Raw genomic sequence first — 24,574 nt, 5'->3', positions numbered from 1 at the left:
GACATGAAGCAGCATCTCTCTGATAAAACTGGGACTCTGTTTGATGTAGCTGCAGTCAAATGTGCTTGATTTGAATAAGAGATTTTTTGAAATCTATTTTTATGCAGATTTTAAAACCTGTAAGGTAATGAGTCAATAAGACAGCTATTAACGCTTCAATCTTTCTGATACCCAGAATAAGAGAAAGAGATGGATGAGATCTGGCTGTTGTAGATTTATCCAGCCTTTTCATGCTTGGGTTAAGCTAACCCTGCTTTATATGCTGAGTTTCGTGTTTGACTAGTTCCAGGTTTTTGCAAATGTGAGGTTCCACTATATGAAAGACTGTTTAGGTGCGCTGAGATGTGCACAGTGATATTTCTTGACTGCATCCTTCTTCCACTTCCACATTTATATTTCTCTGATAATGTCCTTTTTTCAAGGTAGTCACACAGTAACTTAAACTGACCTTAAAAATTGTGTGCTAGGACTGCCTGCTCATGACTGTCCTCGTGCTTTCTCTATATTGATCACAGCAGGCTTGAATAATGAGCTTCAATTTCTGTCATTAGTGCGGGCTGTGGAAGCACTGTGTCCAATTATTTAAAAGATAAAACACAGAAACCACTTGTTTATATATTTTAGAAAGGAATTTTCTGTTTTCATGTAAGGTCCCGGGATAAATGACATATACACTAAATCTTTTTTATTTATTTTGCTTGCCCTATTCAGGGTATGATCTTACTTATACTTACAGAGAGTCGCCTGCGTACAAACGCAGGATGCTATTGAATGTATGAAGTATGCCTAACATTCACATATTTACGATTACTACATGTTCAGACTGAGTAATTATACATGACAGTGCAGATAATTAGGGGTTCGTGTAGGCACGCGCTTGGTAAAATTGTGCAGACAGTTGGGTGTCTCAGCTGTGTGAAAATTGTGTCTCTACTCTGCAAATTAAAGCTTTTGAGGGCCAAAGAAATGTTATACACAGAACAGGTAGGGCAAGCCCAACAGTTGGGTTGTTGCCTTGCAAGGCACACAGCAGACATGCAGCCGTCCGCTTCTTGCCGACTCGGCGTTTCTCGGGGCTGACCTATGGGTCTGTGTGTCGGTGAGATGGGGCACCCCGTCCCCTGGGCCCTCTCGAAGCTCTGGCCCCCTTTCTAAGACAGACACACTTAACAAATCCATCCTTGTTCTCCCCATCCTTCCTCTCTTCTCTTTTCCGCTCCTATATATTTTTATTTCTTCCTTGCATTACTGGTACAGCTGCAAACAGTTTCAGCTGGGCGTTTCTGTCGTCTTAACTCTTCTGATCATTGTGGTCACAACTCCTTTCCTCTGCTATCCTCAGGTGTCTGTGGTTGGACACTTACATGTACATAATGTGGTGATTTATTCTTTCCTTTAGAAAAAGTTGGGTGCTTGCAACTGCCCTTTGTTTCTGGAGAATTTGTGTGCAATGGCTAGCTAAGCCCCTTTATTGGCTAAATGGCTAGCCCCTTTATTTGAGTAGCCAAATATAGATTTAGGAGCTTTGTCTTTTGACACCCAAGTTAGTTTGAAAAACGTGGCTGCAGGCAGCGATGCAAACTACATAATCTCTCTCCTTTTTAATGAGGGAAACACTGAAATACGTTTCTAATAAGTGAGGATAATGTGATGTGGAATATGCAGCCTCTGGGTTACCTCTTGTTGTTCTTTAATTAAATCCAGGAAAGTTTGTTTTGTTTAAGAACTTTATGAGCTGAGAGGGTTGTGGAGTACCAATTGCACGCAAAACTGCTGTTTTGCTGCTTGAACAGAAACAAGACCACAGCCAATTCACTGGCAAGGTGGAGAAGCCCGAGCAGCTAACACGGATGCTGTAATTACTGCGTACTTGGGGTGCCTCGGCTGCCTGAGCTCACATAGCATCTTTCATAGGCACTAAAATATCTTAAAAACAAGGAAAGGCTAACACATGCTTGCACTGTCTGAGAGACGCGCAACCTATTTTATCACCAGCCGCAACTTGCTAATGGAACAATAGGAACCACCGTAGCCTCGGATGACTGGTCCGAGGATGTTTCATAAGGGCCTCTGAGTCATCTCCCATCTATTCGTTTCAGCGTTTCACCAACCAGGTGCAGGCAAGTAAGATACTCATCTGCCCTTTTGCCAACATGCCAGCAGCTATAACCGTAAAAACCTCTTTGGCTAAGCTCAGTCACAAGCACTCCAGATAACCCAGTCCCCAAATGTTGTCCCATCACCATGTACTGCAATCAAACTCTTGCTTTTTCTTTTCCTTTTTACTTCTCAATGCTGGTTTCTAACACCATAGGTCAGTCTTTCACTGCTTTGTTCCGTAGGAAGAAAAGCTATGATAGGGCACGTGTGGAAGCCTGTGCCAGTGGTCAAGCAACAGGAGGCAAATTGTGCACACACAAAAAAAGGGCTGTGCTCTGCTGTAAAATACAACTCTGCTCGAATAGACTTGTTTCCGAATCAAAAAACCAACTGTTATTCTGGCTCTCATTTGTCAGGAGAGACAAGTAATAGCACAACTTTAATTTTCATGAGGCTGATGCGCACAGGTCACCTGCCCATAGCAGTAAGTCTCAGGTGCTTTGTATGTTGCTAATGGAATAATTAATCCTGCCTAATAATTAATAATTAATCTCACAGGGTGGCAAACTAGTGTGGGCACGGCTGCTGAAGGATATGTGGTCTCTTCTGGATGCTTGTGTTTTGAAGTTGAGAGTATACCTTATGAGGTCTAGTACCTAGGAGTAGGTTAGAAGAATTAGTTGTTTCTCAGTTTGTGTTGATGAGGAGACTTGGTTAGTGGTTCATTATATCAATATGTCTTCTAGAAAGTTCTCTACTTATTGGAAAGTGTGTCTGGGTGCACTGAAATGGTAGGTTTTGCATCTTTTTTTTCTTCCTTCCTTAAAAGTTGCTTTAGGTTACTGGTACTTACTGTGAGTGGAAACCATTCTTTACAGCTGTTTATACACCTACGCATGCTCATCCCGCTGTACAACCAGAGGGTTGCATGAAATCCTCCAACGACGTTGTGCTGTAGTTGTCAGGTTCAATTGTTGTGGTCTTGCATCTCTGTGATTGTCCCCTTTAATAATAGACATTCCCAATGCACCTGTAGAAGTGTTTCTTTTGTTGTTTCCCCCTCTTTCCTTCAAAAAATCACTGTTCACAATAGCTGCTTGGGGTTTTTTTTAATTGTTATGATTTTTATTTTTTTTTTAAGTGGAAGTGGATGATTGGTTTCCCAAATAAGCTTTATTTGGTATGAGGAAGGGAGACTTGTCTTTCCTCACAGAGGTCTTTGTGGTGTCCTTAGATAGAAGGCTTCATGCTCTAGAACATGTTTAATGAAACTGCATGGTAGGATAAGGTGCTAAAATAAAAGCCAAGTGCTAGATTCTAATAAACCTTTCAGTATAGAAAAGCCTAAACATGTCTGGGACTGTTTGGCTAATTGTTAGCTGGGTTGGTATCTTTGCTTAAGCTCCCATTTAAAGGGGTGAAGTATTTGTCTTTGCAGATAAGCTGTGGACAACTTCCAGCCAAAGCCTTTTTGTTGCTGTCTTTAGCTGCGTGACTGTATTGGTGTGGAAGGGGCCAGTTCCGTGAATTTGTCACTGATTTGTATTGGTAGCAGAAATCCCTCCCTGATGGAAGAGGAGGAAAATAGTCCCTCTTCCATCGATAGCAAACAACAATTAGAGCAATAGTTAATTGCTTGTTTATTTATAGACCAGAATGAGCTATGCTTCCATCTACTTTGACTTCCTGTGTATTCAGGCTGTGTGTTTTCCTTTAAACTTTGTAAGGGGAAGTGCCGTGTGCTGTGGGTTTTTGTTTGGATGTCTCCCCCCCCCCCCCCCTTAAAAGAAACAAAAGGAGGGAGCTTTCTTCTAAAAGCTGAGTGCTGTACTGAGTCCACTAGCTTCCCTGGTAAGCTGTTTTAATCTTTATGTGCCCTCCACTCCAAGAAATGGCATCTGAATTCAAGGTTGAGTTTCCATAATGTCCATACCCAACTCTGTGAGTGTTTTGGCTTTGCCAGGGAGGGTGGAAAGCTGCTTGCTGTCAGAGCGTGTTCCTGCGTTAAGTATTTGCAGGCAGCAGTTAAGACACTTCAACTTTCTGTTCCCTGTGCGGCACTAACTGCGCTCCTTAGGCTTCCCATTTAAAAGTTGTTTTTTGTTTTTCTTCCCCATCCTTCGATCCCTTTCTTCAGGTGTCCTTTGAGCTCCCACGCCTTTCCTGAACAGGACTGTGTCTAACAGTTGATGGTTGTCTTACCTAAATGCTCTAAATGTTGTTTCCTTGCTTCTGCCTGGTAGCCCCTTTTTTTTATACCCCTGAGGATTACGTTGGTGCATCTAGCCCCACCAGCAATGCTTCCAGCTCCAATTGAAGCAGTGACCAAGGATGTATCCGTGACCTTTCCAAGCAGAGCCTTCCACCCTGGAGGTGTGGTCTGTGTTTCTGCTTCCTAGATGTATCATTATACTGCCAGATGACTTTTCTTCCCTGCTGCCTGTCCTTTTTGCTCTGTGCTATCCTACTCATCTTTGTGTCGGTGGGTAACTCTGCCAGGAAAGAGCTTTAGAGCCACTGTGTCTAAGGGAAACATTTCACATAGTGACTGAGCTGACCTAATCGCTTGCAGCTGCCAAAAGGGATATTCCCCTTCCCATCACCCACTTGCTGGTGCTGAGTCCAGCGCTCCTTTGGCCCCTCGGCAGACTTACCCAGCTAACTACACAGGCACCCCCCTCTCTCCTTCTAGATATAAAACCACCAGCAAAATAATTTCATTTCTCCTGGGCTGGTTTAGTGGCTGCATCAGCTCAGGCAGGGATCAGATGAACACAGGGAAAGCAGCAAGAGGGAATATGTGGAGGTGGGTGGCAGGGGGAAGGGAACAACTTTTTTCAGCGGCAGTGAGCTCTCAGATCGTCTCAGCTGCCTCCTGCAGCCCTACTTTAATAGATGACCTGCTGCCTGGGTTGTACCCGTATAAATGCCATGGTGAGGACGGCTGTGTCATCGTTCAGGTGAGTGGGACCATTGCTGGCGGTCTGATGCCCAAAAACTATCAAACAGCTACCGGGGCAGATTTTGAACTATCAAGTCCCATGGCCACTCCAAGGGCTCTGTGGCAGCAGGATGCTAGAGAGAGACCTGTGGACACATTCCTGAGCACAGAAAATCCGGGGTCAGTTATAAGTGGCTGTAACTCATGATTGCTTTTATTAGCGAGTAAGAAACTATACCTGTAAATCCTCCTAGTAAAAGTCCCACTGATTAATACCTCATGTTTATTGGCCGTGTTTTCTGGCGAAGATTTGAGCCAACTTTTAGCTTGTCTACTTTGGTATCGCATCAGTTCTCCGTGTCATGTGAGGTCTTTCAGGCAAGATGTTATGTGGTGTAGTGATTGTAGTGCATTGGACTAGGCCAAGTACATGCTATTGGAAGAGTTGTATTTAGCAACCATATCTATAACCCTGCCAAAAAAACCACCCTAGCCCAAAATGAAAGGCTCATTTGACAATACTGAAAGGCATTAATTACATTTTTAGCCTCTCTTCAAATTCCTTGTTGATGGCATCCCAAATTGATAGTTGTATTATTTTATGTAAGGATGATGTCAGGCTAATTGACTTATTACCTCTGCTTTCCTCTTGTCCCTTTACATTTCAGGATTATGCTGGCAGTCCTTCAAATGCTCTGAGTTGTATTAGTGTTCCAGGATTTGTTAGAAATCAGTATTGTTAGTACAGAGCATCTTAGCTATTTTGTTAGGCATATGTTATATGACGCTACATAATTTTGAAAATGTTCCCCTTCAACAGAATGCTGCCTCACTTTTTCTTTAGTTACCAATTGTACCTTTTCTATTGCATAAGTTTAAGAAATGGTTTTTGAAAGTATTGTTTGTCTAAATGCTGATACCTGTGGATGCAAAAGTGAAACCAATCAATCTTCTAAACCGCTTCAAGTTTGCAGCTACCCAATTCCTTCCTCACATGACTTCCATTTTCCGCTTTCCTCTTCCAAGAATCCATAAAGTTTGTTATCTTTTTCTGTTTTATCTTGAGGACAGGGAAATTACCACAGCAGAGAGCCTTTACACCAACTTGCAGGTCCCAAGGCTAATGTGGAAGTCATGGGCGGGTTCTGGCCCTTTGCACAGATTTGAAGTAAGAGGAGTTGAGGAGGGCCAGGTTCTCCAGTGGGCTGCCCAAAGAATACAATAGAACAAAACTAACTGTAGCTGGTGGGACTGTAGCATAGAAAATCTTCAGCCTTGCACATTAGGCTTTCCTTGAGCATTGTTCAGTAGGAGAGTTTCCCCAGGAGAAGGAAAACAGCCCTTTCTGAAGGGGGCTAATGAGAATGCTCTATAGCAGAGCGTCATCTTAACGCACCTCTGCTGCATGTGCTTCTTCAAGGGACAGATGCATGTTAAAGATGGATGCTTAGTGTGAATAAAAGCATGAATGTTGTACAGAACCACTTTTGGAAAATGAACAGTATCCAAAACATAACATTGTTAGGTGTTCATTTTGTTCTGTGGGGAAATGAACGGATTTAGTGTGTGTGTACGCATGCACATGAACGTACGCATATGGTTGTGTACATAAATATAGAAGTATGGTTTCCTAAAGGATTCGAAAGTCCCGTAGCTTGAGTTAGCTATTCCTAGTGTATTGACAGAGTAAGTAAATAAAGCAGCCTCTATGCAGTGCGATATGCCAGGATGGGAGTGCATCCCCTTACCTGGGCCTTTACAGTGCAACCACTGTTTTCACTCACCACTTGGGACAGACATTAAAATTAAAGTTTACCTTCAGACCTCTGGTAGGGGCCAGTGAGGGTCACCTTTTCCCAGGCTGCCGTGTTTGGCACGTGCTATATTAGATTTGTGTGCTACTACACTTTACGTGGTTCAAGTGGATTGTCCTAATGCTTTCCTGAGTGTCTTTTTCATATTCTTCCAATTCAAATATTTCTGTCCATTGGTTTTTTGCCATGACTGGATCTTCCAGTCTAGCTTCTCTTAGGACAGGCACTGAACTCAAACTCTCCAACGATAAACAAAAGTATTTGTCTTCAGGCCTCCAGCTTCATGTCTTATGGTTAGATCCTAGGAGACAAACTAAAGCTGGAAATAATGATACAGATCTGTAATGAGCCTTAAAAGAATTTATCGTTGTTTTAGTTAGCACAAGAAATACACAAATCCAACTGTAATCATTAACAAACCCGTTTCATTGCATCAGAGTCTCTTCCTTATATGTGGCTCAAGGTAGCGTTGCCATCCTGCATCCCCTCTCCAGTACATGACTTCTCTGAGACTTTGCCTGGCTGAGCGGCCCTTTCCTTTCTCTCGACAACCCTCTTTCTTCCTGCCAGGATTTCTGTAATTTGTCTCGTGTTGTGCTCTTATTCTCTTCTGCTCTCGATCCCAATTCTGTTGTCAGTCCTTTTGTTTTTATCAGCTTCTTAATCTCTTTTAAAGCCTCTGTGTATCAGCATCTAGTTTCTTTGTTCTGCCTCTGGAAAATATCACTGATCTGCATCCAGGCGCTTGCAGAGAGAGTGAAGAAAACTCTTCTCTGGGCTTCAGCTCTCCTCTTACCTCTCTTTGAAGGTGAATCGTTCATGGTAGTGACTTGCTATCATTACCTCCCTGGTGAATTTTAGTTCATTGTGGTAGTTAAAAAGTAATCGAACGACAGTGCGCAGACTTCCCTCCGCTTTAGTTTTCATTTCAGCAGGAGCTACGAACCCCTGTCAAAGATCAGGGCTCTGCTGTGCACATGAAGGCTGCGCGATGTAATGGTAAGATGGTCGCTGTCTCAGCGAATTTGCAGTTGAGGGCTTGAAGCGTTTTACTTTCATGTGCCAGGGGCGTTTGAGACGGTTTAACTGAAGGAGAGAGGGTGAGCTGGGACAGGGGTGCAGTAGCAGATCCTTTGAGGGACGCTGCAAAGGGGGTCTTTAACGGATTCGCATGGTACATTACTTGTGCAACAGTATGTCAGATGTTAAAAACCCCGGAGCCAAAGGAACGGGCCACAGTAATGGGCTTTCCTTTGCGAGCGGAGAGCAACGATTACAAATTGCATCCAGGGGCCTGCTAGATAAACAGCTCGAGAGAGCACACGACCGATCCGAGAGCAAAGACGCTTCATTAAGACGAGCTCTTCCTGTCATGTGCACAGCGGCTTCGTGGAGAAGGAGACTGCGGCTGTGTGGATTATGGACGATCCAGACAGGCAGGCTGCGGAGTAAGCTGTCATGTGCTATGACACGGGGTAATGCAAATCAACTCCTGTTCCGGGAAAGCCATTTCTGTGTCAGCCTTTACATGAAAATTATCTGACTTGAACAAGGGTTTCTTTATAAAGTTGAGAGAATTATTCTTAAGGGTTGGAATTTGTCTGTGTCATGGAGGAATGGCCAGAATGGACTTCAAAGTGCAGTCTGAAGATGAGATAATGTGCAACAAGCACTTTTTTTTTTTTTTTTTTTTTATAACTAGCAGCCCAGAGAGGAACATGTCAGCTTAAAAAGTATATTTCTGTCTGAACGGTCCAACCTGCTGTTTTACAAGTAATGCACGGTGTTACTGCATTTTTCAGTGATTAAAGAAGGAAAATACCTTTCAGTTCATTCTGCTCTGGATTTGACACTTCGTGCATACCCAGTGTTGCTATTCCCACGTGTAGTCAGTTGCTCAGTCCCCTTACAGCTTGAATGGGTGATTCAGTGCTCCAGGAAACCCCAGTTGCTTTTGTTTTGCTTTTAATCTGGATGGTACTTGGGAGCAACACTTGAGCCCACTTTTTTGAGGCAGTTTTTCAAGTCTCCTTGAAGTTTGCTTCCTGCGATCCTTTCATTCAGTCTGTTTGAAATTCTGCTTTTCCTTCGGCTTTGTTTGGCATCTATTCAACTACCTTCTGTTTTGTAGTAGGTATCAGCCTTTGTTAGTGGCCCACGATAACTTACTCAGGCTGGTGATGGTGACTGACTGCTCAAGCACACTGAAAGGTGATTGAAATAATTAATTTTGCTGCTCTTTCTGTCTCACACCTATGGTTGCTAAGGGGTATTCTGCTAGTGCTGGGAAAGGGAATAAAAGTTATGCATATTCCTTGCTCTATCTACTTTGTCTCTTACAAGATGAATTCACGTTACGAAAAGGACTGAGTTACTTGTCTTTCCTGTGGGCTCACTTCTTGTCAGTCCGTAGGTACTCAAGATGTCATGAATAAGGCGCAAGGGAAAAAAGGAGGCTGAGTTTATCTTCTGTATTTCCACAAGCCTTTGAATCCCACTTCTGTAGTTCCACTCACTGTCTCTGTGCAGGAGCCTTGAGGAGGGAAGGATTGTCTCTTCTTCCCTTCAGGAATTAGTGATATTCTTCCCTGGTGACCGCAGTGCTTTGCTGCTTTTCACAAAAGGGAGATCCGGACACCCTTCACTTTAATTCTAGTGGTATTAAATCATGCAGCAAAACACAGAGCTCTGGACGCGCACTGTTTAGATGCATGTATGGTAGCTTCTCTTGTTTAATTCTGGGGCTTTTCAGCCAGCGCTGGTGCTGTTTTGTGATGTAGCAGACTGCCATTTGTTCCCTAAAGCACTCTCGCTTCCAGTGGGTCCTTCTATGCTGCTTCATGTGTCTGGTTCGGCCACCTGCCAGGACATGGGATCACTTCTTCAGAGGTGTTTGTGCCTCCTTTGTACCTGAATGATGTGAAAATGAAATGTGCGTCAAATGTAATTTAATCATTTGCAGTGTTTTTTATTTGGTTTTGGGAATGATGGAAAATGAGGGAAACAGAGGAATGAAAAGATGAGCAAGAAAAGAAAAACAAAGAGGCATCCTCTCTCCTTGTGGCATCAGAGTACTCCCAGTTTTCAAGTCATGGGGAGCAGGCAGAGTCTCCAGTATTAATTTCAAGTTTGTCATAGGCTGTCTGGTATGTACAGTATTATAGCATCTTTCCTGTAATTAAGGGTCAGACAACGTTGTCATTGTCACCCCTCCACTACAATGGATTAGAACTTGCATAAAATAACTAGCTATGAGCTGAGATTTTTATGTGCACTCTCAGACTGAGAGCCAGCACTTCCTTTATTTTTAATCTGGCGTACTTAATTATAGGCGGGTCTGAGAGCACCACAAATTAAGGTTGTGTGATGCCCCCATTATACAACTCTATTTTCAATTACTTACTGTTTTATCAAACTCTAAGCAGCCGGGCTTGGAGTTTTCCAGGGCTAGTGTCTGCCTTACGTGAAATTATTTAAAAACTTCAGTTAAAATGATCTCCATCATTTCTGAGACAAAGGCTAAAAAAAAATGTTGGTTTGCTTGTTTTATTTTTGAGATCTTTCTGGTTTGTGGTGTTTCGTTGTTATGGTGTTTTTTTAATTATTATTATTACTCTTTAGAGGTGGTGTTTCATTTTTATATTAGCTTTGATGCAGGGATTCAATATTTGGTGAGAGGAGGCGTTTTTTTGTCACTGGATGTACTTTTTGCCTTTCTCATGCAAATTTGGGCAAATTGTCAGTCTTTGAAAAATTGCAGTTAGCACACATTCACTGGAGTCTCTTATGTTTATATATAACTTTAAGCAAATATTTCTGATTCTGTCTTTGCTAAACATATTCTCACCCTGTGTCTGTGCTGAGGGTTGACCAGGCAGCGAGTCCCTGAGAGCGGTTCAGCTTGCTCCAATTACAGGGACTGAGAAAAACACTTCTGTAATGGATCCCCCATGTGATAGCATCAGTGAGGCTTGAGCACAAGAACTGCAAGCGGAGAGCCTGTCTCACCCCCTCCACCAGCCCTTTTCCCCTCGACTCACCCACCACCTGTGTGCAGCGCTGCCGGGGAGGAGAGAAAGGTTGTGTGCTGTGGGTGTCGAAGCGATAAGAAAGGAGGGGATTTGTGCATGCGGTCCTGGGATGAATTGCTGCACGGAGGATGGCGAATGGCTGATATGAAACAGCATGGGTCTGTGTTGGGAAGGGATCGGTTGGGGAGCTCATGATGGGCGGGGAGGCAGAGGCTTGGCGAGGGCAGCAGTGCAGGTCTGCTCAAGTGAGAAGCAGAGATTGGGGCTGGGGTTGGTGGCGGGTCCATGGATGAGGAAGAGCGGGGAAGTGGCGGTGCTGCCAGAGGAGCAGATGGAGGCTCACTGGTAAGGTGTCAGCACCTAGCAAGGGACCTAGCATTTTGGTTTAGGAACTCTTCGACTCTACTGGTTTTTCTCTCTGAGGAAGTATTAGTAAGACCCTCTGTCAGGCTGTGTCTCGCAGCTCCCTTGCGTGAAAGACAACCTGCTGCTTCCGTCAGCTCCGCCATTAGCTCACTTGGCAAAGGTCTCTGCCATAGTCCTAGGGTCTTTTGATGACCCCTGGGGATGCAAAACGATGCAATGTGATGGATTTTTAATGAGCGTTAAAAAAAACTGAGAACTTGCACAGAAAATTGCATTAAAGGCACATTATTGAGGTTGTAAAGTCAAGCACACACAAGTTAGAAAATGCCAGAACAAAGTTGGACTCTGGACCATTAATTTAGGCTCTGCACACTATGAAATGATCTCTGGCGCTCTGATCACATCTGTTTCTGATCAGCAGGACCTCTGCCACGTTCAGTGCACTGGATGGATGGTGGCCCCTTGATACTAACTTAAAAATAAATACATAAAATAATTATTTCATGTGCTGTATAATTATGAGGTCTGTCTGCATTTATCCAGAACTGTTTAAAAGGAGGTGAATTGTCCCTGCAGTCTGTCAGAGCTGCTCATTTGAGACTATAAATGGGGAAGATGTGTGGAGGTTTGTTCCAGTAACTCTTTTTGTCTATGCTTTGGTGCCTGCCATATGTATGCTGACAGGCTGGTCTTAAAAATGGAGGAAGGACTGTGTTCCCCACCTCGCCTTCAGTCAAGGAAGATGTCTCAGGCCCAAAATCACTGGGAGGCATTAAGCCTCTTGAAGCAATTTTGTCTTTCCGGGGCTTTCCCTGGTACGGTGCAACTCCATGCAGCCCTTGTGCCAGTTGGTTCATAATAGCACTGAGTGGCTCTGAACCTACTGTTGCTGTTGAGGAATGTGGACTTGAACTCTAAAAACAGTTCCCTGATAGCAACAGACATCAAGCAAGTTGTCTGATAGGTCAGAACTGCATGGATTAAAAAATGAAAGGCAGCCGAGGTACATATGTGCTAGGGGGAATACAACTTGGCTTTGCCTGCACAGCACATCACTGCTTGATGTGCTTGCTAGATAAGGCTTCAGGAATGCAGCCACCATACCATTGCAACCCCTTTTTAACCCTATGAAGTAATGGGCCAGTGGCCTAGTCAGGACCTCCTTTATGGCAATGAAAAGCCAGAATGATCAGGCTCCCATGCAGACTTTCCTCCCTCAATTTAAACATGAAACTGCGTCCCTCGTCCATACCATTATTCCTGGTATGTAGGAATGGTTGAGATGCGTACAGAAACAGGTGCCATGTTTTCTGCAAATGGAGTTGCATCACTAGGATATGAACTTGTATCACAATTAGGAAGACTAATTAAGCTGAAACTTCATGTCCTTTTAATTATGCAATTAAGGTGTCCAACTACAAAATTAAGATATGTAATTATGTGGGGAGGAAGAAAAAAAACTTTATGAAATTTTACTGTGGTTTCTGAAAACTGTGTTTCTAGCAATGCACCTGTTTATGCAAATATCAGTCTTCCTGGCTGGAGCAAGAACGTTTATGGCCTTGAGGTGGTACCATTTCCTTCTGTGTGCCTCACAACATCTGTGTGAATTAAAGGTGGGAAGAGGAAGTTGCTCCTTAAGAAAGGTATGGTAGCAGTGGTCCTAGGGAGCAAAAGGAAGGCTCGGCCTGTGGTTAAGGCAGCGGAGCAGTGACATGGGAGCTGCACTTAGCTATCAGCTCTGACCCAGGCTTCCTGTGGGCGTCATGTATGGCCTCACATATGCACCAGACCTTGGATCTGCTGTGGGCACTCCTCCTGGTGAGGAGACCACCCTTTGCATCCCCAGGGTGTGGAGGTCCCACCTCCTTTCCTAAAGATATATGTTGCTATAAGGAACTAAGAGACTTTTCTGTGGTTGACCTCCATCATCTTGTTTAAAGGTGTTGAGCCAACAATGAAGGGCTGAAGCTGTGGATTTATGACTCTCGTTCGTTTGCTCTTTATTTGGAAAAGTCACCGCCCAGTGTGAAGGGGCTGCACTGTGAGAGAGGTGATGAAATATTGTCATTGGCCTGCTGTACGGACCATCTGTTTCTCCCAGGGCTACTCTGGAGCATGGTGAAGTGTGTTGCTTTTCTGTATAGGCTTTTGGACTTTTTCATTTAATTGGCTTTGATTCACTGCTTTTTTTTTTTTTTTTTAATCAAAGCAATGCCCGAAACTTTAAACACAGTGACAACCTGCATCCTTATTACAACCAGTCCCTTGAGCCTATCAGTTCTCTTGAGGTAACAGACACTAAAAAAATTGTTCAGCAGACCAGAACACTATGGATTAAAAAATTATTGTCAGCAGATAGATGATGTATAAATTTAATATTGGGCATATAATTTGGCCTTTTCTGCACGCTATTCCTGGTGCATTAGCAAGTGTTTCAATGAAATAATCATCCTATGGTCATTTAGCTTTTGCACCTGGAAAACATTTGCCCCTGTGGAGGCAGATGGTGCAAGTGTGTAATGTCTGTCTTTTTCTTGTGCAATTATGTCAAAATTAAAATACTGGGAGTGTATGCAAGTGATTAAGGAGAGCAAGCATTACACGGAAGTTCTCATTATCTCTGAAATTTGTATTGCAGCCCTACAAATTCATAGTTAAAAAGTATAGATTTGTTGGGCTTGAAAATGAAACTGCAGTACTCAAAATAGCCTTATCCCAAACCTGCTAAAGTCTCTTTTGAAGCTTACTTCTAGAATATACCGAAATTATACTTGTGGATATTCTGTATCTTGGGGTTTTTTTTGTTTTTTTTTTTTTTTTTCTTTTAGGAATAGTAATAATTCTTTGCTTTGAGCCTGGTATTTTACATGATGAAGTGTACTTCCTTTCAGCAAAAACCTCAATTACCATCAGTGGTACTGCTAGGTAACAGTAAAGGGCAATTTGATGACCCTTGTTGACCAAGGTTGGTAGAACAGGTTATGAGGGAGATTTACTTTCCCCATTTTTCTCTCTTTGGCTTTGTGAGAGAGTGCTTCAGGACCTACCTGTCTTTTGGGGATGGACAGCTGATATAATTTAGTGTTTTGTTTTTCTTTCAGTGAGTACGCTTTCTGGAGGTAATAACCAGAGGTGGTGGTATACATCTGGGGTGGCATCCACTTTCACTGCAATATTCACCCACTTGGAAGACCTGGGTTTTGCGTGTTCCTCTATCAGAATGGGACCAGATAATGATTTTCTATCTTAAATATTCTGAGCATCAGACAAGAGGAAAGACTTGTGTGATGGCAGCTCTCCAGTGACCCTGCTGCAGTATTTGTAAGGCAAAATTTCCCAGGGGGAGCCAAGAGCAAAAAGTCCAGAAAGCTCTAGCTAGCCCAGGGATGATATCAATGTTTTGGTGAGACTGTGCTTTCTAGGCAGTGCTCCCAGCAATGCTTGTATATTTTATATGAGCTATCATTGTACTGTTGGGGAGGCTACCATTATTTTGTGTATTATCACTACTTTGTGAGCAAAACAAATCCCAGTGTTTACTGGGAGCTGGTATGGGTATATGTAAATAGAAGCAAACAGGTGAAAATGCACGATGATTATCTCTTGTTTGGCAGGAATGATTTCCATTATCTCAGCAAAATACTTTGTTTTCCCACTCAGTCTTCCAAAATAATGCACCTCCCAGCTCCCAACAATGAGATTGAATAACATCACTTTTTAATCTCCGAGTGTCCTAGTTTATAGCTTTCAGATATTATTAGGTTGTACATTACTTAGATGTAGAAGGAATGACGCACTTTCTCTATTGAGAGAAATTTGGAGTAATTTCAATGGTATGTTGAACTCTGATGCAGAATTGGCAACTCTGTAATGTTATCTGCTACACAAATTGATTGCACTTAATGGTAGACTGTGTAATACTTTTTCTTGCAGTACTGATCAGTACTGACCTGGCTGGGCAGATGTCTAGTTGTGTTGATTATATATCCATCACAATTTATGTTAGTTATCTGTTGATTTTTAACTCTTTCTCCTTATTTTTTGCATGGTGCTTTGCGGTGAGGAGTTCGTATTTCTGAGAGCTTAAATCCGTCGTGCTGGCCTACAGGAATGTATTTGGCATGTTAACTTTCTTTTAACAGTCATGTTTAATATATACAGAGAGCATCTAGCTCTGAGAGGCCATTTGAACGTCTTCAAAGAGTTATTGAATTGTTTATTGATCTACTTCATTACTGCCTTTCCTCTGGTTCCTTTTGATGTCTTGTCACTTTGTTCAAAATATAATGCCAGGGTTTTAAATTAATAGTTGTGCAGGAAGCCCTACGTGTGTAAATATTAGGGTATGTTTCTCCTTTGAGTGAGAATGTGCTAGATTGTCCAGTAAATATTGCTGCCATCAGAATTTTATCCTCTTTCATGCTCCTCCCTGTGCACAAAGGCTCCTTCCTCTCTTCCTCTTAAGAAAACTGAAGTGTCTGAGGTTTTATCTTTTAGGTTTTATAACAGTCTAATCTCTTATTCTGCTATTGGAAGCTTACCAGACTAGCTCCCTGCTTAGGAAAATAAATTTGATTAATTTTCCCTCTTTCCCTTTAATCTTCCCATATGTCTCTCTTACATTTGTTAAATTCACGAATTAAAAGTGCCTACTGATTTTTTTCCTTTCATTAATTTATTTAATCACTTTTTGAAGCTTTTTAAGCTTCTGGAAGAGACAACATCCCATGGCAAGGAGTTCCATAGTTAGTATATTGGTTACTTGGAAAAGTGCTTCATTTTTAATCCTGCCACCTGAATATTCATTTGTGGGGTTTAATCATTTTTATTTAATAGTGAGTAATAATTCTTTACTTATTTTCTCTAAGCCATGCAGGATCTTAAACATATTTGTCATATCTTGCATCAGTTGCTTTTTTTTCCAGCACTAAGATTATTGCCTGTCTGATTATTCCTTGTACGGAAGTTGTTCCATATCTTTGGTCATCTTGGTCAACTCTCAATGTCTCTTGTATTTCCAGATTTTGCATTTGACTTTGGTCTTCCAGTCCATTGGCTGGTTGTCTACCCTTAGTGTGCACCCTCAGCAGCAGCAGGAGGTTGCCTGATATCAGATTAATTTTTTGTGATAAATTAACACAGAAGTGTGTTAAGTGGCAGAGTGAGAACTAAGACTTCCTGCTGGTTATAAGGCAGGCTCAGAACTGTTTCGTTCAGATGTGCGGCTTCTGCAGATGAACGCGTTGTGACTGCCTACAAGGCCACCCTGCCCGTTTGCCCTCTTCCAGCCTCTGTCCCACTCCCCTTCCTAGCAACAAAACCCGGCCACTGTTTTCCCCCCGCGCTTAGCACACAGCTCGGCGAGCCACTGGCCCAGTGTGTGTCATGGGTGTGCTGAGTAGCCCAATCACATAAATTAGCCTGTTAGAGTTAGCGGTTGCTTCTGGCTGAAAAGACAAAGGTTTGTGCCACGAAGCTGTCAGATTCACGTATTGCTGATGTTCATCGCGTGTTACACTGGTCAATTTTTATTTTCTTCTTTTTTAAAAGAAGCCCCAAGTGACTCCTTCCTCTCTCTTCCCCCATGCAAAATGGTGGGAATGAGATGAAATATTGCAGAGTTGGGAGAAAAGACTCTTAAAATACTATTTAAGGTTGTAGAACGTAAGCTGTTACGTTAGAAATGGCCAAAGTCGAGATTACCTGTGCAATGTTAGATCTTCCTTCTTTTGTGCATGCAGCACCATCAGTCTTTAAGCACTTGCATACTGTCATCTTTTCTGAAAAACTGCAGATATTTTGACAATACCAGAAATATTGTGAAATCATAGGGTAGAGCTAGGTGTGTTTATTGATGAGATTTCTTTTTTCCTGCTGGCCCTGCACTTTCGTTGTTGTATTTCAGTGTGTAGTTGACTACAGTGCTTCTGTTTCCCATCTCATTGTAAACCGTGTTTCCTTACCTTTTGAAAACCTACTTCAAATGTAACTGAATAAAAAACATCAGGGAAAACCACATTAGGAAGGGAAAAAGGAAAGCAACTCCTCAGCCGTATGGAGCTGCCAGTAATGTTCAGAAGCTGACAAAGATGGACTGCTCATCTAAGCATAAATTGTCTTCCGAATCTGGGTGTTTCTTGTCTTGTGAAACTGGGTGCACTGTACTCATTATTTTCTTTCTTTTTTAAATATTTGGCGATCATATAATTTACTTTGTGTAGCGTAAGGCTCTGTTACAGTCACATTTCACTTTGCAGGACATGAAGATGAGGAGTCTGTAGAGTGTCCAGTCTACATTGAAATGAGCAGTTAACTGTAGCCCGGCCTGGTGTTTTCTCGTCTGTGATGTATTTTACAGTGAAAACATCCAGGATCAAATGCTGCAAAATTGATGGGTTTCCACTGAGAGAGATTTTCATCTTTTCCACTGTTTACATACAGAAGATGAGGATTTTGCTATGACACAAAGACACTTTAGGAAGATTTTAAACAGCAGCAAAAGATCCTCTCTTTGGGGAAGAAAATGTATTGTGTAGGCTGTTTGTCGTTTTGAAGTTAAAACAGTTTTTCCCCCAGGAGTATTATCTGTTTCAATAAGGAAAAACTCTTATATTTTTTTAAAGCGGTTAAGTAGCCAAGAAGTCAATAATATGTATAAAATGTGTAATAAATGTCAACTTCTGTGCCTTTATTCCATAATACGCCGTCACACTGAAGTAGTGCCCTGGCATAGACTGAAGACACATCATTTCTATTGAAAGGGTTTGTGTTTTTGAAGTTTTGTACTGCCCCATAAAAAGAACATTGTTGCTATTTAAGAATCATCAAATCAGTATTATGTCAGTATGTTCAAGTCAAGCCTAGTATTTGGGCCAGATTATGATTTTTGTAAAATAGCTTCACAAAAGAAACCCCATTAAGAGAATCAGTACTGTGCTGCAAGAAATCTTCACAAGAAACAGAAGTAGAAAAAGCTACTAACTCAAGTCCCATTCTGCTTTGCTGGCCATATGAGATTTAATTCTTTTAATTTTATATATTTCATTTCAGAGCATCATTCTCTCCAGCTGGAGGAAAGGACCATTTTCTGACACCAACTGTTCTTTTCTCTCCCCCATCCTCCATGACCCCCAGGAATTGTGCACTGTTTGCCCGTTAGGTTAAACCAGAATATTCCTGCCTGCGTCATAAAGGGCATTGCAAATGGGGGATGTGTCGATTACGGGACCTGAAGGAGGAGAGATCCAAGTCATGGCAATGGGTTAGCATAGTCTTCAGAGTCCACAAGGCTGGACACTGGGATTAAGAGGGAGTCAGCCCATTGGGATATGAGGGTACAGCTTCTTCTGTCTCTCTATTATGGCATTCAGATGACTTGCAGACTTGACAGACTAAAGTCGTTGATATCGTGACCCCTACAGTATATGCAGTCCACAGTTTCCATTTTGGGCTAGATGTAATTTGCTCCCCAGGACTAAATGGTCTCTCTGCGCTTGGGGTTCAAAGCTGATGGACTGTTTATTAGTTCAGACCTGCCTGGCAGAGATATGGATTGGAGCAGAGCTTCAAGTTCAGTTTCCTCTCAAAAAAGTGTGGTTGCGTGTGCCAAAACTGCCCCAGACGTGGAATCATCATGCAGGGGGAGAGCTTTAAAACTATACTATTGCTCTGAGCTAAGGTGTTAATATAGACACAGCCTTTATTAATCTTAAAAATCTTTTGCCCTGATCCTCCTAGTGATAGTGTTCAGCATGATAGTATTCAGTATTATTGTGTCTTTGGCTAATCAAAGCTTCTGCTGTTAGCTCCTGCTCTTTCAGGTTTCATTAATTGAAGTCCACTGACGTAAATCCATTGTTTGTATTGAGAAAGGGGGAGGGGAGAAAAGAAAAAGACTTTGGGGTTGGGTTTTTCTTTTTTTCCTTTTTCACCACTATTGTCCCTGTCAACATGCCACAGTTTCATCTGAAACAAGGGATGCATGAAGCTTTTCAGTCTGGGTTTTGTTTCCCTGTATTTTTTATCTTTGTTTAATTTGCTGACTGGCAGCTGGAAAATCACTTAATCAGCATATCTGGCCCAAATACGAGGCTTGACTTGAACATACTGACAGTGTCTTGGCTCATGCACAACTGAGACTAGTTTGAATTCTTGTTCTGTGGTCCGTATAGGTGGAGGTGATAGAAGAAGACAATAATAGTCTGAAAATCTGTCTTGTTCCTTTCCCAGCTGCGCCATAGCAGTCAAACCCCAAATGCCTGTTTTGATCTTGTTTGTAACCTCACGTAGCTTTGGAGACTCACTTCTGACTTACAAGACCCTCTGTGGGAAGACGGGCAACTTGCTATTTCCACTGCTCAATTTTCAGGCCTGTGTTTGCATCCCTTCATTCTTTCGCTCCCTCTGAAGCACCCGTGTATTGCAGTTATTTCTGTGACCTGAGGAGCTGCTGAGCAATGTCACCACATTGGCAGTTCTGTGTGACCAACGCAGAAAGCATTTTCTACCTCTCTGAATCTAGGGAAGTCATCTGAACTAATTATTATGGCAAGTCCTATCCAGACAAGATCCAAAATTAACTTACTACCTTATTTTTTCCAGGTACTCCACATCTGCATTCTCCAAACTAAGCAAAGTAGGGATCCAACATCCTCCACCTCTTCCTTTCATTGGAAACCTGCTCTTTTTCCGTGAGGTAAGACATAATTTTCTTTGTGTCTGTGAAAGTCATGGGAAGAGTGCATAGGAGGTAGGAGGAATTGAAGGGAATCCTACACTTCAACAGTACCATCTCTTCAAGCATCTCCTTCTGGAAAGAACAAGCAAAACTCATCTTTTTGACTGAATATGTAGAAGAAGTTGTGTGTGAGCAGCTCTAATTTCAGGGTAAAATAAACTTGAGGGAAAGAAAATGTGTAAGCGCCTGCAGTTAATTACTTGAGCTTTTCCAAGAAAGTTCATGCCCTCAGTGAAACAAACTTAGTTATGTGAACAGAGCAGATTATGTTAACTAGCCCCAACTGGTTTGTTCTGAGTGGTTTTGGCTCCTGTGACCTTTCCGTTTGTTTGTGCTTTTGCTGATTGTACACATTTATTTTAAAGCTTGTAATGTTGCTTGCTTCTAAGCAGTAACTAGAATTAGGTACCACTGAATGCTGTTGCTCTGTGCACCCAGTGTTGCCATCCCAGACTGGAAGGAGGGAGGGAGGGGAAGTATTGGGATTCTGCCTCCAGATTTTGTTCCCTTGGGTTTTTTTTGCCCATCCCCTTTCATTAGTCTGCTGATGCTGTGGGTTTGTTCCTTGCACAATTTCAGTAATGCTTCCGAGGGTCCACAATCTCTTAATAACAAGGAGCTGCCATTTCTCTGGTCAGATCTTACAGTAAGATCTTTCTTGTGCGTTGCTCTTGCTTGCAGCAACTTTTCAGGAAATCTAGGCTAACTCCAGCTGCTGCCCAATTTCCTCTTTTAAGTGCCTGGTCATCAATATCCATGCTGAGATTTGAATTATTAATGAGAATATAGTGCCTCTTACCTTGGTCTTCATGGTGATTGTTCTGTCAATATCTGACTCGTTATTAGATAAAACGCATTTAAATACCAGTTTTACATGTACATCTGATTTCATTTAGAAAATAGCATAAAAGGTAGACTTGATCTGCTCTTTATTAATCTGAACTGGAATTGACAGGGTGGCTTTAACATACAGGGGATGCTGGTGGTATGGTACAGACCAGCTCACCCTTGCTGTTCTAGTTTAAATTCAGCTGGATGGCATGAAGTTACTTCTTCTGTAGCTCCTTGGTGACAAAATCCAGTTATCATTAGTCACCTGCTAACACTTGCTGTGGGAAAAGGTGTCTGGAGACTGTTATTTTGATATGTTGCAGATAGGCTTGCCCTGTACCAGCATAGAAGTGGAAAGTTTTTTGCGAACTCTTATCTATGATCTGTTAGGCAAATTTCATTACCAGAGCTGCATCCACTTAAAGCAAGCTAATGAATAAAAGATAAACTTGATTTTACTAACTTTTAGGAAAAAAAAAATATTGGAGGTAGCTGTGAAATTGTGTCTTGGAGTAGCAAGAAATGATTCCCGACAGGATTTTTAAATGTAGTTGAGCGATGCAAAACCACAAGCCCTACCAGGCTCTATGTCCAGCAGTACAACATTTCACCGTCTGTCATCTCTGTAGTCCTATCGCTGCCAGTAGGAAGAGGCAGGGATGAGTCCAGGCTCTCTGTAATTTTTCTTTCTTCCCTCATGTATTTTGCCATGTTTTCTGGATGTGATCCTATGGCTGATTTCTTGGAAATAGTGCCCATAGCAACACGCTGGTAATAGGAGGGCTGCTTTTATACTGCAGGCTGTACTCTATGAGAGCGTTTTCAGGGACACAAGTGCTCTTGCTGCACTCAGTACAGGACAGCTTCCACTTTCCCTTCCCCAGCAGGGGAGAAGCAGAGGCTGCCCATCACCTTCCTGGGGACGCGGATGGTTTTAGGGGCATAGCTGCGAGGGGCACCGCTGGGCACGAGCAGTGTTTTGTTGGGGCTGGGGTTACCCTTTTTATAGGAAGCAGCAAAACGCTGATCTGTCCTGTCGCTACATCTGTAATGTTACAAAGTTCTTGCAGTTGCGTGTTCACGCAACCATGGCTTTTCACTGAACTGGCTTTTTAGAGAGTCTTTTTTTAAGTAAGTTCCTTCTTGGCATCAGTAATGCTGTGCAGGGAAAATGCACAAGCTACACTCTGAAATCACACACATTAAATCATTAGACTAGCTGTTTTCAACCCATGAACCCTTTATTTCAGAGGAGTTCGTGAATGGTGACTAAGAGGAATGAATCGACATGTGCTGTATGGGAATCTGCATATGTGTAACTTATACGCTTCCAGTGCTGAATTTGGTCTCCAAATCAAGACGGGTTGAAAATCCCTGCACAACGATGAGATCTAGAAGAGAAAGCGAAATCAAAACACTTCAACGTATACAGCTTTCCTGTCCAAAAACTGTCCCGATATCAGGCTTTCCTCTTAGAATATGATTGCTAGAAACTTAAGGAAAAAATAAAGGAGGAGAGGGAGTCCCTTTGATATAATCAGGTAAATCTAGGAACTGGGGATTGAAGAAAAAACATTAGATATCAAAAGCTCTCAACAAAATTGTGGGAGTAAGCAGTATTTTTTCAATAAATTCAAGAATTTGCTTGTCTTCTCTCTTTCATGGGTGTAACTCTATTCTACTGAAGTGAACAGGGGTTCCTGTTTTGCTCAACTATATATGTGAACAGAGCATCAGGCTGTATCATCCTTTTTTTGCTATTCTTCTTCTGTAAGTTTGCCTGAAAACAAATGAACAATGCAAGCAGGATTTGACCAACAGTGCTGCGTTGTGAGGTTTTTAATAAACTTTCAAAGGTATTGTAAACAAGAAAATGATTTCTCCATGAGATTTTTTTTTTTGAAAGAGTTATTTCAGGGATTTCTCAAGTGGTGTATTTTCTTTGGGTAAAATAAGAGTTGCTGTTAATGTAGTGTCTCCGAGAGAGGAAAAGGAACTGCTGGAAAGTTAAGGGGCTAAGGGAAATGCAACAGGAAAGACCTGTCTCCATCAGAGAGAAGCAAACTTTAAGAGCTGACTTGGGGAAAACAAAGTTATTTTACTGTAAGTCACCCCTTCTCTCTCAAGTACAATAAAGGGAGGTAATCGCACCCTGAAACTAAAATGTATCCAAGTTAATCGCTTATCTCAAAAATTAGAAGATAGGAAATTATTGCAGTTCTGCAGCTGGGAAATTATCCGAGTCCAAGATATTAGATTAAAAATTCTTCTATTGCATGAGAACAATTTGTGGTGGGTAAGTCTGATGTAATAGTAAATATGATTAGGCTATTTTAAAAAAAAGCAGCATGTTCAATTTTCCCAATAACTGAGTGGACTTGCAGCAGACAGACCACTGTTTTGCTAGAAACTCCTGACTGTTCCCCCACCTCCCCACATACTGCGTTTTTCCTACCAATCTGTGGAAAAACATGAGGTTTGTTTGTGATAGCCACATTAAGAGGAGACAGAAGGGTATACACAGCATGGACTTTCACACATGGATCTGCATGGGCTTCAGAGCAGCAGGTTGAAGGGAAAAAAAACTAAACAAAACTCTCCTATTAATTCCCAGGCTAATGATTTTATTATGTGACAAATGCACTGAAAACCGAAAAGGCACACGCGCCGCATTACCCTTCCTCCCATAGAACCGCGGCAAACACTTGACCTGTTGCTATGGCTGTGTTGTGTTCCCCCCCCGCCCTGCTTTCCCATCCCATTTCTAAAAAGGCAGCGAGGCTGTTTTTAAATGTCATTGGCTCTGACATTTGCACGGTTCTGGTCGGTCGCCTGGTACTGTACCTGTGTGCACCGTTCCCTACTCAGCCTTCCGGAGAGCAGCGCTCTGCTGCTGCAGCCCTGGGGATGGCGTCTCTGGTGTTTTGGGGCGGTGGTAGGTGTGCGGTTGGCTGCCTTGTTTTGGTCCTTGGTAGGCGGGACATGCAGTCGCGCCCTGCGTACAGTTGGGTGCTGTGCTTTGGGTCCTTATAATGGCCCGATCATGTGTCGCTTTCCTCCTCTTACTCCTAGCAAGCTCCAGCGATGCTTTTGACTGTCTGTGTGCTTGTATCCCTGCCTTGCATTCTAATGAAAGACATCACTCCCTTTAGCCCCTCTCCGCTCGGACAGGATACTCTTTGTTTACTCTGTTTGTTTCTGTCTGACCTACTTGTAGAGCCTGGGCTACCCTGGAGCGGCCCATTTCTGCTGAATGGAAGTGGGGGCTGTGTGGGTGCTTTGTCTTGCCTTCACTTTGGGATCTGGCTGGGCTGTGTTGTTTTACGGCTGATGGGTGGGAGTGGAGAAAGGGGGGAGCGCAGGGAGGAAGCAGAGAGCAAACAAGATCTTTTTTTTCCACTACGCAGCTGCCAAGAGCATCCTTTGAGTTGGACGTAAAGAAAAATAAAAGGCAGAGTCCTTGCAGGAAAGAAAATTAACCCCATGTCTAATTGTCAGCCTAGCAGCGTGTCAGTGCTTAGAGAGCGAGGCTGCAGCGTTTACTGTTCTGGAATTTAATGACACAGCATGTAAACCCAAACAAGGTTGGAGAGAGGCAAATGGTGAGGGGAGCAAAGAGGGGAGGAAAGGGGGAAGGGAAGAAGAGGAGCTCTCAGATAGGCTGTGGACTGGATTTAATTACAAGAATAATACGGCTTACACTGACAGTGAAAGCCTGCGTGTGGTTTTGTGGTGCTTCGCATAGACACAC

The 24,574-nt window shown here is 42.6% G+C and overlaps 1 protein-coding gene across 3 annotated transcripts in view; it reads left to right on the top strand.

The window, feature by feature from the left end:
• Positions 1-24,574, top strand: part of TBXAS1 (thromboxane A synthase 1) — a 245,277-nt gene that overhangs the window by 45,886 nt on the left and 174,817 nt on the right. For 2 of the 3 annotated variants that reach the window (XM_074581949.1, XM_074581960.1), the window contains one exon: positions 19,857-19,950. In XM_074581949.1, the coding sequence (XP_074438050.1) occupies positions 19,857-19,950 (94 nt within the window). Of the gene's footprint in view, positions 1-2,702; positions 2,892-19,856; positions 19,951-24,574 lie in introns of those variants that run through there. The other variant, XM_074581970.1, reaches the window with a different exon arrangement.

The sequence above is a fragment of the Larus michahellis genome, chromosome 1, assembly GCF_964199755.1.
Source record: "Larus michahellis chromosome 1, bLarMic1.1, whole genome shotgun sequence".
NCBI classification, from domain to species: Eukaryota; Metazoa; Chordata; class Aves; order Charadriiformes; family Laridae; genus Larus; species Larus michahellis.
This window is presented reverse-complemented; position numbering and strand designations above follow the sequence as displayed.